Here is a 16,067-nt window from a genome sequence, read left to right as displayed (position 1 = left end):
GCAAGTTGTTGGAGGGAATCCTGAGGGACAGGATGGACATGTATTTGGAAAGGCAAGGACTGATTAGGGATAGTCAGCACGGCTTTGTGTGTGGGAAATTATGTCTTACAAACTTGATTGAGTATTTTGAAGAAGTAACATAGAGGATTGATGAGGGCAGAGCAGTAGACGTGATCTATATGGACTTCAGTAAGGCATTCGACAAGGTTCCCCATGGGAGACTGATTAGCAAGGTTAGATCTCATGGAATACAGGGAGAACTAGCCATTTGGATACAGAACTGGCTCAAAGGTAGAAGACAGAGGTTGGTGGTGGAGTGTTGTTTTTCAGACTGGAGGCCTGTGACCAGTGGAGTGCCACAAGGATCGGTGCTGCAGACACTACTTTTCATCATTTATATAAATGACTTGGATGTGAGCATAAGAGGTACAGTTAGTAAGTTTGTAGATGACACCAAAATTGTAGGTGTAGTGGACAGTGAAGAAGGTTACCTCAGATTACAACAGGATCTGGACCAGATGGGCCAATGGGCTGGAAGTGGCAGATGGAGTTTAATTCAGATAAATGCGAGGTGCTGCATTTTGGGAAAACAAATCTTAGCAGGACTTATACACTTAATGAAAAGGTCCAAGGGAGTGCTGCTGAACAAAGAGACCTTGGAGTGCAGGTTCATAGCTCCGTGAAAGTGGAGTCGCAGGTAGATAGGATAGTGAAGAAGGCTTTTGGTAAGCTTTCCTTTATTGGTCAGAGTATTGAGTACAGGAGTTGGGCGGTCATGTTGCGGCTGTACAGGACATTGGTTACGCCATTGTTGGAATATTGCATGTAATTCTGGTCTCTTCCTATCAGAAAGATGTTGTGAAACTTGAAAGGGTTCAGAAAAGATTTACAAGGATTTTGCCAGGGTTGGAGGATTTGAGTGATAGGGAGAGGCTGAACAGACTGGGGCTGTTATCCCTGAAGCGTCGGAGACTGAGGGGTGACCTCATAGAGATTTACAAAATCATGAGGGGCATGGATAGGGTAAATAGATAAAGTATTTTCCCTGGGGTTGGGGAGTCCAGAATTAGAGGGCATAGGTTTAGGATGCGAAGGGAAAGATATAAAAGAGACCTCAGGGGCAATGTTTTCACCCAGAGGGTGGTATGTGTATGGAATGAGCTGCCAGAGGATGTAGTGGAGGCTGGTACAATTGCAGCATTTAAGAGGCATTTGGATGGGTATATAAATAGGAAGGGTTTGAAGGGATATGGGCCGGGTGCTGGCAGGTGGGACTAAATTGGGTTGGGATATCTGGTCGGCATGGACAGGTTGTGCTGAAGGGTCTGTTTTGCGCTGTACATCTCTTTGACTCGAATAGAATTTTTAATAAAATATGATTTGATGTCCTCTCACTGTCACTCATCCTCCCCTTCCTTTCTCATGCATCTTTCCACAGGAGTTGCCCATTCATCTCCTCACTGTCCAAATCCAAAACGCACACCTTTCAGGTATGGCAGTGAGTCAATCGAGTCTATGGTATTCACTGCTCCCAATGTGGTCTCATGTGCGGAGATGTAACACAGACAGGGCGACTGCTTTGTGCAACATTTCTACCTTGTCTGCAAAATGATTCAAAACGATCAGCTAACTGCCATTTTAAATCTCCACCTTGCTCTCTGTCTGACCTCTGTCCTTAACCTACTGTGCTGTTCTGGTCAGGTTTAATGTTAGCCAGAGAACTTCTTAACCTTCTGGCCCCAGCATCAAGATCAATGACATGAAATCAACGTCTCTGCTTCCATTTTGATTTCTGGAGAAGATCTGATATTATTTCTGCTTTTCACGTTTGCATCTTCTCCACCCCGATTAAATCTTTAGTCCAGGGAGAACAATCCTACCTTCATCAATCCATCCTCATAACTGAAGTTCCTCATTCCTGGAACGATTCCTGTAAATCACCTCTGCACTCTCTCCAGTGCATTCACTTACTTCATAATACTCCACATGAGGATGAACAGGTTCAATATCACCTCCTTGATCTTGGTCTCTGTGCCCCTATTAATAAAGCTGGGAACACCATATGCTCTATTAACTGCTCCCTCACTCATTCTGCCACCTTCTAACATATGCAACCAGGTTCTTTTGCTTCTGCAACCCATTTAGAATTGATATCACCTTTTAAAACTATACTTTAAGATTGATTACATCTCTGAGTTCTTCCAATTTTCATGCATTAACTTGAACCATGAACAGTTTCTCTTTCCTAATGGATGCTACCTAACTTGCTGAGTTTCTCCAGCATTTTGAGTTTAATTTAGATCTCCAGCATCTGCAGTATTTTTGCTTCTGAACCAGGTGAGCTTCACTGAAATGGGATGTTGGCAATCCCACATCGGGGTGGTTATTTTGGGATATTGGCTGGTCATCATACATCCCAACCTGCCAACGGTCTCTGAGGACTCCCTTCCTCTCTGTCTGTTTGTGGAGGCACTCACCGTGAACGGTCAATTCAAAGTTGCAGCAATCGAAGCGGTCCTTGTCAGTCACTTCGCAGCGATAACCCCCTGCGTCATTGCTTTTTGCCTGTATGATATGCATCTCAAACGTGTAGACCTGTGTGAACCAGAGAGAGAGACTGCCAGCAAGGGTAAACTTTATCTCAGTGAAGATACAACATCGTCGGGAAGGCTAACAACTTTGAGCTGTGGTGAGCCTTCACCCAGTCTCTAACTGTGACACACACTGCAAAGCATTGCAGCCTGTGGGAAGCTCCCGCTTCTTTGTGAGACTGGGTGAAAGATGCCTCAGAGAGGATTAGCCCTTCTGTCTCTCCAGATACTGAACTAGGTTGAACAGGCTGCACATCTACAGCAGAGAGGTGACATGTCAGACAGGACTATTGGCCCTTACTAGGGGGAATGACTGCTCGCATTGGCCTTCATTGGGGATCAGTTGCTTGTGATTGGCATTCATGGGGCCTGTGACTGCGTGCTATTGGTTCTCACCAGGGGATTGCTACTATAGGTCCCAACGAGGCAGGAACAACTGCTTGTTACTGGCCCTCACTGGGCGACTGGCTGCTTGCTATTGGCCTGGAGGAGGGGGGAATCAAATGTTCGCTACACCCGGGGAGGGGGGCACTGGAATCAATTGCTCGCTACTGGCCTCACCGGGGGGTTAAATGCTTGCTATTGGCTATCACCAGAGGATTGACTGCTCACTATTAGCCTTGCCCAGGGAATTGACTACTCACTATTCACTCTCACTAGGGTTTGGGGGGTAAAGTCGACTGCTCTGCTATTGCCCCTCTTGGGTAGAGTGACTGCTCACTATTGGGAATGACTAGGTCTGTTACCTTGCTGTTACGATCGTATGTCTCCTTCAGCTGGAGGTGAGCTCCGGTTTTACTGGACACATCCATCCATTTCCCTTTGAACCATCGCACGGTGGGCTTCCTCAGGATGTTGGTGCCCTGGACGCGGCTGGTGAAGATAATGTCCGACCCTAAGCAGCACATGACAACACACGCATCAGACACAGCACAAGGGCCACAAGAACACACCAGGACCAGGGCACTGCAGGCTGGGAGTGGTGGTGGGGGGGTATTGGGGGGAGTGGGGTGCAAGGGTGTTTGGCAACAGGTGAGGGGTCAAGTAAGGGTATTTGGGAATGAATGGGGAGGCTGGGAGGGTGGAATGAAGGCATTTTGGAAATGAGCTATGGGGAAAGTAGGGAATTTGGGTCTAAATGGGGACTGGGGGGGGAAGAGTAAAGGTGTTTGGGAACAAGCAGGAATGGGGAGTGAGGGTGTTTGGGAATTAGCAGGAGGGACAGAGGGTGATGGTGCTTGGGAATTAGTGGGAAAGGGAGTGAGGGTGTTTGGGAATTAGCAGGGGGCTGGAAAGTCAGGATGTTTGGGAATTAGCAGGGGGATAATGCGGGGGGGAGTCAGGGTGTTTAGGAATTAGTGGGAGGTGGAGTGAGGGTGTTTGGGAATTAGTGGGGAGCGGAGTGAGGGTGTTTGGGAATGGCAAGGAATACTGAGGGCAGTTGCGAATGAGTGAGGGTGTTTTGGAATTAGCCTGGGGGGGAGGGAGTCTGGGTGTTTGGGAATTTAGTGGGAGGGGAGTGAGGGTGTTTGGGAATTAGCTGGGGTAGGGGAGATGTGAGGGTGTTTGGGAATTAGCCGAGGTGGGGGAGTTGTGAGGGTGTTTGGGAATGGAGAGGGAACACTGAGTGCAGTTGTGAATGAATGGGGAGATGGGGGGGGGGGGGGGGGGGGGGGGTAAGTGAGGGTGTTTAGGAAGGAGTGAGGGGGAGTACGGGTGGCATGGAATGTGTGAGGAGTGATAGTGCTAGGCCCCAGGACCTAGAACACAGGAGTTCCAAAGCAAAAGGGGAGTGAGTGAAGAGTGTATGGGGATGTGGACTGGGGTGATGGTATTTGATTAAGTGTGTATATGGGGAGGAAGGAGTATAGGGTGTGGATTTGGTGTAAGGGGCATCGGGTGTGGCTATGAGGGTATAGTGTGTGGATATGGGAGTAAGGGGTGTGGATTTAGTGTAAGGGGAGTAGGGCAAGGGATGTGGTTAGGGGTAAGGGGTGTGGGGATGGGGATGGGAGTAATGGGTGTTGATTTAGTGTAAGGGATATAGGGTGTGAGTATGGAGGTATGAGGATAAGGGGTGTGGATTTTGGAGTAAAGGGGTAGATGGTGTGACTATGGAGGTAAAGGGTATGAGTTGGGGTATGGTGATATTGGGTTTAGAGTGTGGGGATGAGGGTAAAGGGTATACAGAATGTGGGTATAGGGTGTGAGTATGGGAGTAGGGGATGTGACTATGCGGTTAAGGGGTGTCCTAAGCTAAGACAGTCCCTGTGGTCACTCCTTACCGACAGTAACTGTCCCAGACTGGGGTCTCTCCAGAAACAAGGGAACACCATCTTGGAAAGATGCCCCCTCGACACTGCCCCTCTTCAGAGCTGTTCCAGAAGGAGCTGGAACTTTCTCTCCGTCACACCCTTCCTGATCCTGCTCTGTGCTGTGTGATTCTGGAACCTTCTCTCCGCCCGGGACTCCAGCTGCTGCCTCGCTGTTTGCTGAAACATTCCCGGTGGGGGAGGCTGTCGAAACAATAAGAGAAATGACAGCTCATGTTCCTCGGGAGGCCCATATCCCTCACACTCGGTTTTACAGACAGAGCTGTGAGCCTCACGGAGAAAGGCTAGGCTCAATCAGAGACCCAGCAGCGATGTGATGGACAGAATGGCCTCCTCTGCATCATGAGTGTCAGGTTAGTTGCTTTCCCCTTCCTGGCTGAGATTACCATGAAGGGCCCACCTACTCAACCTTGCCTGAGGCATGGTGACCCTCGGTTTAAACTCATCACCAGCCGTTGCTCCCTCATGAGGGAGCAGCCCTTGAGGACAATACTGATTTTTACCTTTACATATTTTTACACGCCCCTGAGATTTTCTGCCATCTCTGCCATCTTCTCTCTCCCTGACTGTTTAGGAGTCTATAATACCCTCAAAGTGATTTGCCCCCATATGTTGACCCATATGGCCTCAATTGAGGAGCCTTTGAGATGTCATTCCTGCCGATTGAGGTCATTCCCTTCTTGTGTCAATATTGTGACACGTTCTCCTCTTTTACACTGCCCCACCTCTCCCCCACCTGGCCTGAAGATTTGATACCCTGGAATACACAGCTACCATTTCTGCCCCGCCCTCAGCCACGCTTCTGTGATAGTAATGATTACACATCGTTATCTCACCCACCTTACCCCCCAGGACTCCTCGCACTAATATAAATCTATCTAGCTCCCTTTCCTAGTGTCTGAGCTTGACTGTACACACCCGACTTGCCAGGCTGACCTGGGTCTTCTATATTTACTTGTGTGTCACTTCCTCCTGAACCACTACGGCCTCTCTCATCCGTTGGGAAATTTGTTTAAGCCCCCACACTGAGAGTATGTGCAAAAGCCACCCCACCGCGCCAACCCAGTAAGGGTGTTATCTCCCATTTCAGTTCAAGTGACACTTGCAGGTCTGGTCCCAATGATGCAGGAATCTAAAACCTTTCCTCCTGCACTAACTCCTCAGCCACACAGTCATCTGCTCTGTCATCTGTCCCTGTATTCACTAATGTGGCAGCACAAGTAATCCTAGCCCCTTTCCTCATCCCCATCACCCTCAAACTCTCTCCCCTCTGTCAAACCACTGCCCCCCACTCCCACATCTTCACCCAGCTACCCCCCTCAATCCCCTCCCTGATCTAACCCCATCTCACCTCTTACCTGCATGTCTGTCTCTTGTCAGTTTTTGTTCTCCTTCCCCTGGAGGTAATGGGCCACATCCACCGTCTGCTGTGAAGGTAGAGACATAGAAACATAGAAGAATACAGCGCAGTACAGGCCCTTCGGCCCTCGATGTTGCGCCGATCCAAGCCCACCTAACCTACACGAGCCCAATAACCTCCATATGCCTATCCAATGCCCGTTTAAATACCCATAAAGAGGGAGAGTCCACCACTGCTACTGGCAGGGCATTCCATGAACTCACAACTCGCTGAGTAAAGAATCTACCCCTAACATCTGTCCTATACCTACCACCCCTTAATTTAAAGCTATGCCCCCTCGTAATAGCTGACTCCATACGTGGAAAAAGGTTCTCATGGTCAACCCTATCTAAACCCCTAATCATCTTGTACACCTCTATCAAGTCACCCCTAAACCTTCTTTTCTCCAATGAAAACATCCCCAAGTGCCTCAGCCTTTCCTCATACGATCTTCCTACCATACCAGGCAACATCCTGGTAAACCTCCTCTGCACCCGTTCCAGTGCCTCCACATCCTTCCTACAATATGGCGACGAAAACTGCAACATGACCTCAGGACTTCGGAACTCAATTCCTCTACCAATAAAAGCCAGTACGCCATATGCCTTCTTCACCGCACTATTTACCTGGGTGGCAACTTTCAGAGATCTGTGTACATGGACACCAAGATCCCTCTGCTCATCCACACTACCAACTATCCGACCATTAGTCCAGTACCCCATCTTTTTGTTACTCATACCAAAGTGAATCACCTCACATTTACCCACATTGAACTCCATTTGCCACCTTTCTGCCCAGCTCTGCAGCTTATCTATATCCCGCTGTAACCTGCCACATCCTTCCTCACTGTCAACAACTCCACCGACTTTCGTATCATCCGCAAACTTGCTCACCCAACCTTCTAACCCCTCCTCCAGGTCATTTATAAAAATGACAAACAGCAATGGTCCCAAAACAGATCCTTGCGGAACACCACTAGTAACTGCACTCCAAGATGAACCTTTACCATCAACTACTACCCTCTGTCTCCTTCCAGCCAGCCAATTCCTAATCCAAACCTCCAACTCACCCTCAATGCCATACCTCCGTATCTTTTGCAGTAGCCTACCATGGGGAACCCTATGAAACGCCTTACTAAAATCCATATACACCACATCTACCGCTTTACCCTCGTCCACCTCCTTAGTCACCTTCTCAAAGAATTCGATAAGGTTTGTGAGGCACGACCTGCCCTTCACAAAACTATGCTGACTATCCTTGATCAAATTATTCCTATCCAGATGTTCATAAATCCTATCCCTTACAATTCTCTCTAAGACTTTGCCCACAACAGAAGTGAGGCTCACTGGTCTATAGTTACTAGGGTTACCCCTACTCCCCTTCTTGAACAAGGGAACCACATTTGCTATCCTCCAGTCTTCTGGCACTATTCCTGTAGACAACGAGGACATAAAAATCAAGGCCAATGGCTCTGCAATCTCCTCCCTTGCTTCCCAGAGAATTCTAGAATAAATGCCATCAGGCCCAGGGGACTTATCTATTTTCACCCTTTCCAGAATTTCCTACACCTCTTCCCTACATACCTCAAAGCCGTCCATTCTAATTAATTGTGACTCAGTATTCACATCGGCAACAATGTCCTGTTCCTGAGTGAATACTGACGAAAAGTATTCATTCAGTGTCTCCCCAATCTCTTCAGCCTCCACACGCAACTTCCCACTACTATCCTTGACTGGACCTATTCCTACCCTAGTCATTCTTTTATTCCTGACATACCTATAGAAAGCCTTTGGGTTTTCCCTAATCCTACCAACTAAGGACTTTTCATGTCCCTTCCTTGGTGCTCTTAGCTCTCTCTTCAGATCCTTCCTGGCTACCTTATAACTCTCAATCGCCCCAACTGAACCTTCACGCCTCATCTTTACATAGGCCGCCCTCTTCCCTTTAACAAGGGATTCCAATTCCTTATTAAACCACGGCTCCCTCACATGACCCTTTCCTCATTGCCTGACAGGTACATATTTATCAAGGACACTCAACAGTTGCTCCTTGAACAAGCTCCACATATCAATTGTGCCCTTGCCTTGAAGCCTACTTTTCCAAGCCACGCATCCTAAGTCGTGCCTCACCGCATCATAATTTCCCTGCCCCCAGCTATAACTGTTGCCCTGCAGTGCACACTTATCCCTCTCCATCACTAGAGTAAAAGTCACCGAGTTGTGGTCACTGCCCCCGAAGTGCTCACCTACCTCCAAGTCTAACACCTGGCCTGGTTCATTACCCAGAACCAAATCCAGTATAGCCTCACCTCTTGTTGGCCTGTCTACATATTGCGTCAGGAAACCCTCCTGCACACATTGGACAAACACCGACCCATCTAACGAACTCGAGCTATAGCTTTCCCAGTCAATATCAGGAAAGTTAAAGTCCCCCATAACAACCACCCTGTTACTTTCACTCTTCTCCTGAATCATCCTCGCAATCCTTTCTTCTACGTTTCTAGGACTATTAGGAGGCCTGTAGAAAATTCCTAACAGGGTGACCTCACCTTTCCTATTCCTAATCTCAGCCCAAACTACCTCAGATGGCGAGTCTTCATCCATCGTCCTTTCCACCGCTGTAATACAATCTTTGACAAGCAATGCCACACCTCCCCCTCTTTTACCCCCACCTCTGACCCTACTAAAACATTTAAACCCTGGAACCTGTAACAGCCAATCCTGTCCCTGTTCTACCCATGTCTCCGTAATAGCCATAACATCGAAATCCCAGGTACCAACCCACGCTGCAAGTTCACCTACCTTATTTCGTATACTTCTTGCATTGAAGTATACACACTTCAAGCCGTTTTTCTGTTTACAGGCACCCTCCTTTGAGATTGGTACCATGTTCCTAACCTCCCTACACTCCAGGTCCTGCACCCTAAAGCTACAGTCTAGGTTCCCATGCCCCTGCAGAGTTAGTCTAAACCCCCCCCCCCCTCCCCCACCCCAAGAGCACTAGCAAACCTCCCCCCATAGCATCGATCAAGGGAGTTAGTCCAATGTCTGGGTCAAACTCAGTGAGTGTACCACCCTGTACTTTAAGCTGTTCTGTGACTGGTAATTCAAACTGGAAAACACACACCAATTATCAGAGTAGGCAGGGCTTCACACCCTCCTCAGGGTGGTATGGTGGCTCAGTGGTTAGCACTGCTGCCTCACAGCACCAGGGACCCGGGTTCGAGTCCAGCCTTGGGGGACTGTCTGTGTGGAGTTTGCACATTCTCCCCGTGTCTGCGTGGGTTTGCTCCGGTTTCCTCCCACAAACCAAAGATGTGCAGGTTAGGTGAATTGGTCACTGTTCAGGGATGTGTCGGTTAGGTGGGTTGGTCAGGGTTAATGTAAAGTAGTAGGGAAATGGGTCTGGGTGGGATACTCTTCAGAGGGTCGGTGTGGACTTGTTCGGTCTAATGGCCTATCTCCACACTGTTTGGATTCTATGATGTCGGTCTCTGAATGAGAGAGAGGTATCGAGGGGTGTTAGGGTTACACACATACCCACCATTCAAAGTAACAAAGCTGTAAAACAGCAATGTTTTATTTCAAATTGAATCCACCCTGTTACTTTCTAGCATAAGTGAAAACATGTTGAACAAGGCAGCATGGAGTGAACATCCCCTGAATTGGTCTCTGCATAATGAGAATTGTTACCGTGCAGAGAGTGTTCATTTGGTCCATTGTGTCCGTACTAGCTTTCTCAATGAGCCTTGTGACTGAAGGCCATTTTCCCACCTTCCCCCTGCCTCTGCTCACATTGGTCCAACACCCTCCTGGCAGTCTTGAGTGAACCTGCCTTCAACCACACTCTCAGACAGTAGGTTCCAGACTGAAGAGGCATCACTGGATGGGATAGGTTGCTGGTGATTTCTCTTCCCAGATGTTGCCAGATGTGTTGAGTTTTCCCTCATCTCTGGGATCAATGTAGAGAACGTTCTCTAAGCTGCCTCCAATGTTACTAGCAAGGAAAGGTACCAACATTGTACACAATACTCCAGATGTGGTCTCACATCTGCACAGTTGGAGCAACACACCCCTCCTTTTCTTAACTTCTATCCTTTAGCATTTCCCTTCCTTATTTCCTGCACATTAGTTTCCTGTGTTTCATGCACGAGGACACCCAGATCCCTCTGCACAAAAACACTCCAAATTATTTCTCTCCATTGAAATCATTAATTGCCTTTCTGCTCTACCAAACAAAATGGATAATCTCATATTTATCCATGTTAAACTTCACCCCTTTCAGCCCCAACTATACGTGGTGGGTCATCAGATCCTGAACTGCCTGTTCTGGAATCTGAACTGGGATAATTGCTGACATGTATAATTCTTGGATTCTAAAAGTCCATTGTTGTTTAACCTTCAGAGAGAAAGCAAGACTAAATGAGTCAACAGGTTGCCTCAGACACTTCACCTCTGTCTCCAAATGGCAGTATGGAAAGAAGCATACACTTTGCCTGTGTGAAGGTAAAATAACTGAGCCCAATCACCAAGGAAACCATTACACTGACCTCAGGGAAAGCGTACCTGTCATGGACTTAGTCTTAATTGTTTGTAATTCCTACTGTAATTTGTAACTGCTCTGGTTCCCGTCTTCCTGAATTTCCTGAGTGCTTTTGTAGTGAGAATGGCACAGTGAAGCAATTCCCTAACTTCGTTTAATAAGCCCGATCTTTGATTTCATCGTAAAAACTTCTGCTGTGGGTTGATTTCAAGCAAAGTGTAATCTGTAAACTAGGGTCTGGGGTTCAGCCACCAGTCTTCCTTAGAAAAGGAAAAGGGGTACGCGAAACATTCCGTTATGCCATCAAGCCTGAGGGCTTAGCAGATGAAAGGATTCCCAATTTACAATCACCCCATTTCCTAATTTAACCAAGGCAGTGCACAGAGAGAATAGGAAGAGGTCAAACCAGAAATAATAAACAACAATAAATACAAAATAACAACAAATAAATCCAACAAGGAATTCAGGAGGAACTGCTTGAACCAGAGACTGATGAGAATATGGAACTCCTCCCTCGTTGAGGGGAACAACACAGCAAGATGTAAAATGTTAAAATATATGGAAAGCTTTGAACATTACATTCGTCACTCTACATTCCAGGCCGTAAGTCACTTCTGGATATCTGTTATTCAATATATAAACCACCCCCAGACCCTCAATTAGATTCCAGTCTGTAACTCACTCCTGAGTATCTGTTATCCTGTCTATACACTACCCTGAAACCTTTGATTAGAGTCCAGTCTATGACTCACTTCTGGGGATCTGTCAATTCTGAACACTCAATCTGTTCTTGAGTGGAAACTCTTGAGCTAACTGTCTGGCAGGTTTTTTTTCCATATTTGGGAGAAGGGTGTTTGGATCAAGTGGAGAGGCAAGTGTTGTTTGGAAAATGTTCACAACAGTTGGTCACCTTGGTCACCCTCCCCCACCCTAATCAGTACAACCCTCTCCCCTTCTCCCATGATACAAGCTATTAATGGGCATTGTTTGAACTATGAATAACTGCAGCGCACATTGCTCTCTTCTCCAACTCCGGTGACATTCCTCAGTTCTCAGAATAGAGCACATGTCCCAAAAGCAGAAAGCAACTTCCTGACTGTCCTTCCTAATCCACATTGCTGCTGAATACCCAAATGCATCCCCCAGCTAATGCTCAATCTCCTGCTACATTGTTACAGAACAATCCAGGACTTGATTCCTCACTACGCACTGCGCTGTTTCAGACTGCTGTCCCATCAATCCTACTCTCCTCATATTTTCCTGATAAATTGTTCCACTTAAGGAAAGGATACAATTCCCAGCTTTCTCAGGCAGGGAGTTCCAGATCATAATGGGCTTCTGTGTCAAAATATCCTCCTCACCTTTTGACAATCTCCTTACATGTCCTTTGGTACTAGACACAATACCACCTTCCCATTCCAGTTACTTTGCCAAAACCCCGCAGGAAATTTCAATCTCCCATGCCTCCTCTGCTGTAACGAGTACATTCCCAGTTTCTCTAGTTGTTCCACATTCACTGAAGTACCTTTTCCTTACCCAAACTACATCACCCAGTATCACAGGCTCATAAATCCTATACCCTGCTCACTCACCCATCATGTCTCAGTCACCCCCCACAGGCCAGACTCCATTTCTACAAAGTGAAGTTCCACCTACTCTTTTAAACTAAAAGTCAACTGCGAGTAAAGCTCTCTTGATATTGTCCCCATCAAATACTCCCATGACAAGGTCAGCATGGAGTTAGATACAGAGTCAGGGTGGCACGGCGGCCCAGTGGTTAGCACTGCTCTCTCACAGCACCAGGGTCCCAGGTTCGATCCCAGCCTCGGGCAACTGTCTGTGTGGAGTTTGCACATTCTCCCCGTGTCTGTGTGGGTTTCCTCCAGGTGGTCTGGTTTCCTCCCACACTCCAAAGATGTGCAAGTTAGGTAAATTGGCCATAATGTTAGGTGTATTAGTCAGAGGGAAATGGGTCTGGGTGGATTACTCTTTGGAGGGTTGGTGTGGACTTGTTGGGCCAAATGGCCTGTTTCCACACTGTAGAGAATCTAATCTAAAACTGCCTCTGTTCTTTTAAACTGTAAGTAAAGTGCTCTCTTTTCTTTTAAGCTGAAAGTAGAGCTTCCTTCACTGTTTTAAACTGAAATGGAAGCTCCCTCTATGTTGGCACCCTATCAGGCTAAAGGTCAAGTTAAATCAAACCAAAGTCCCACCTGTCTCAGGAGGAGTAAGTTTTTTCTCATTCCCTTGTTGATTACTATTCCCCAACAGCCCACATTGTTGCCGCTGTTATCTATATTGCACACTAACCTGGCTCCTTGACCTTCAGCTCAAATTTGACCTTTGAACTTCCAGCGATGACCGCATAGACTCCGCTGTCAAGGCTGCTCACTGAGTGGATGGTGAGGGTGTGCCGGGTGCCCTCTGAAACGATGGTCCATCGCTCACTCGCTGCCATGTCTGCACCATGCCGCTGCCATCTCACCTTCGCCACCCCTTTCTCTGTCTCCGCTGCGAACGTGGCATCACTGCCCACGTTGAACACTGCGCTCCGTGGCTTCTTTGTGAAGGAGGAAGCTGAGCGGGGGGGGGAATCAGGGAGGTGGCACACAATGAGAGACACAGGATTTCAGAAAGGTGCTCAACCTCACACTCTCCATACCAGCAGCCTGTCTGATTCTGACAAACGCACAGAAGAATACCCTCCAGCATGTAGATGCCCACATGCACATACACCTCCACATACCTACACTGTTAACCTACCTGGTACTCTCCCCTCCCTACTCAAATACCTTTCCCAACCCTCCCTCCTGCACACTCTCCTCCTCTCCCACTCAATGCCTTCCCCATCCATCCATGAACTCACTCGCATCCCCTCCAACATCCCTCACACTCTTCCAGCAGCAATGTGGCAGGTGTTACAGGTTCTGAATGGACATGTCCCAGGTCTGGATTGGGAGATACACCAGAGGAACTTTAGGTATGAGTTGGGTTGGATTAAGCCACATTCTGTTTAACCATAAAGTGACTGATCTTCTCGTCCCATTGCCCTCAGTTGTAGGACTCCAGAGACTGGACCTAGGTAGAAGGAAGCAGTCGAAACTACAGATCTGGAGTCTGCAGCCTCTCAAGACATGGGACAAGCTTCAGTCTTTGTGTAATGGAGAGGAGAATTATTAATGTTAAAAACATCGTCATCCTAATGACTACTAACGTTATTCATTCACAGGAACTGGGTGTCACTGGCTGGACCAGTATTATTTATTGCCTGTCCCTGGTTGCCCTTGAGAAGGTGGTAGTGAGCTACCTTCTTGAACCACTGCAGTCCACATGCTGTAGGTCGACCCACATTGCTGTTAAGGACAGAATTTCAGAATTTTGACCCAGTTACTCTGAAGGAATGATGATATACAGGGAGTTCTAATTTACAAACCACCGACTTACAACCATCTGCACAGCCAGTTCTTCTATAATGCAATGGTTGTGTTCTCATGCAACCCCGTGTTATCGAAAAATTGAGCTTTAGAAACAGTGGTTAAAGTGCTGGCCCTGTAATCGCATTACAGCAATCACACCTTTTAAAGGTTTGTGCTTGAGGAACAGCGTCCCCGATTCGTCATTCATATTACAGCGAATTAGTGTTGACAAAATATGCGTTATAACAGAATGACCTGGATTACAAACAATGTTAAAAATCTAACATATGAACATTTTCTGCACTCAATGAGTGGCTATTTTATGTGGACCTGTATTGCGTTCTGACCCAAGTAAAAATCAACTTGTGATCGAACTTAAGAAGAGGAACCATTCACAAGCCAGGGATTGCCTGTATTTCCAAGTCAGGACGGGGAATGGTTTGGAGGGAACTTGCAGTTGATGGGGTTCCCATGTATCTGCTGCCCTTGTCCTTCTAGATGGAAGTGGCTGTGGGTTTGGAAGGTGCTGGCTAAAGACCCTTGGTCAATTTCTGTACCTTGAAGATACACACTGCTGCTACGGTCATGGAGGGAGCCGCTGGTTGTGGGCTGCTTTGTCCTGGATGGTGTCAAGCTTCTTGTGTGTTATTGGAGCTGCACCCATCCAGGCAACTGGGGAATATTCCACCACACTCCTGACTTATGCGGCTTTTGAAAATCAGGAGATGAGTTGCTCACTGCAGTATTCCTAGACTTTAACCTATTCTTGTAGCCACTGTATTTACGTGGAGAGTCCAGTTCAGTTTCCGGTAAGAGGTAACCCCCCCCCCCACCCGAATATTGATAATGTGTGGCATGAATTTACTTGCCACTTGTAAGCCCAAGCCTGGATTTTGTCCAGTTCTTGCTGTATTTGAACATGGACTGAGGAGTCACAAACAGTGATGAACATGATGCAATCCTCAGTGACATCCCCAATTGTGACCTTATGTTGGAAGGAAGATCAATGTTAAAGCAGCTGAAGACGGCTGGGCCTAGGACACCAGCCTGAGGAGCTCCTGTGGAGATGTCCTGGAGCTGAGATGACTGATCTCCAACAATCATGACCATCCTCCTATGTGTATGACTCCAACCACCAGTGAGTGTCCCCCCTGATACCCACTGATTCCAGTTTTGCCCTGTTCCTTGATGCCACACTTGGTCAAGTGCAGACTTGATGTCAAGGGCTATCACTCTCACCCCAGCTCAGCTCTTTTTGTCCATGTCTGAACCCAGGCAATTAATGAGATCAGGAGCTGAACGTGGCCCTGGAGGAACCCAAACAGGGCATCACTGAGCAAGTGTTGTTTGGCACCCCTTCCATCACTTTACAGGTGGTGGGGCAGTGATTGGCCGGGATGGATTTATCCTGCTTTTTGGGTCAGACCATACCTGTGCAATGTTGCACATTGTTGGGTACATGCTGCTTAACCGGGGTGGGGGTCAGCAGGTTCTGGGAGCATGAGTCCTCAGTATTATTGCTGAAACGTTGGCCTGGGGTTATAGCAGCTTTGAATGAGCTCAGGGCTGGCTGGTTTTCTGGATCTGGGACTCTCCAGATTGGACGGCAGGATGGGGTGACAGGGCTTGTCAGAGGAGAGCTGTTTTGTGGTGCGGGGAGGGTGAGAGGTGGCGGATGGTAGGGAGGTATCTGAACATTCCCAATGATGGTTTGGAGTGAGTCTTTGGACTCCCGGCCAAACCTCGACACAACGATCAGGGTGAAAGCTCTGTCCGCTCCCTGGAC

General features: G+C 47.6%; 1 protein-coding gene across 1 annotated transcript in view; it reads right to left on the bottom strand.

Moving 5' to 3' along the window:
- The window catches only part of LOC140493459 (myosin-binding protein C, cardiac-type-like), an 80,694-nt gene that overhangs the window by 64,467 nt on the left and 160 nt on the right, over positions 1-16,067 (bottom strand). The window contains 5 exon segments of the mRNA XM_072591904.1: positions 2,478-2,595; positions 3,338-3,486; positions 4,877-5,107; positions 6,283-6,351; positions 13,176-13,442. Coding sequence (XP_072448005.1) covers positions 2,478-2,595; positions 3,338-3,486; positions 4,877-5,107; positions 6,283-6,351; positions 13,176-13,442 — 834 coding nt within the window.

This window comes from Chiloscyllium punctatum, chromosome 22 (assembly GCF_047496795.1).
Source record: "Chiloscyllium punctatum isolate Juve2018m chromosome 22, sChiPun1.3, whole genome shotgun sequence".
Lineage (NCBI taxonomy): Eukaryota > Metazoa > Chordata > Chondrichthyes > Orectolobiformes > Hemiscylliidae > Chiloscyllium > Chiloscyllium punctatum.
Note: the sequence above shows the minus strand (reverse complement) of the source record. Positions and strands in the feature narration are given on the sequence as shown.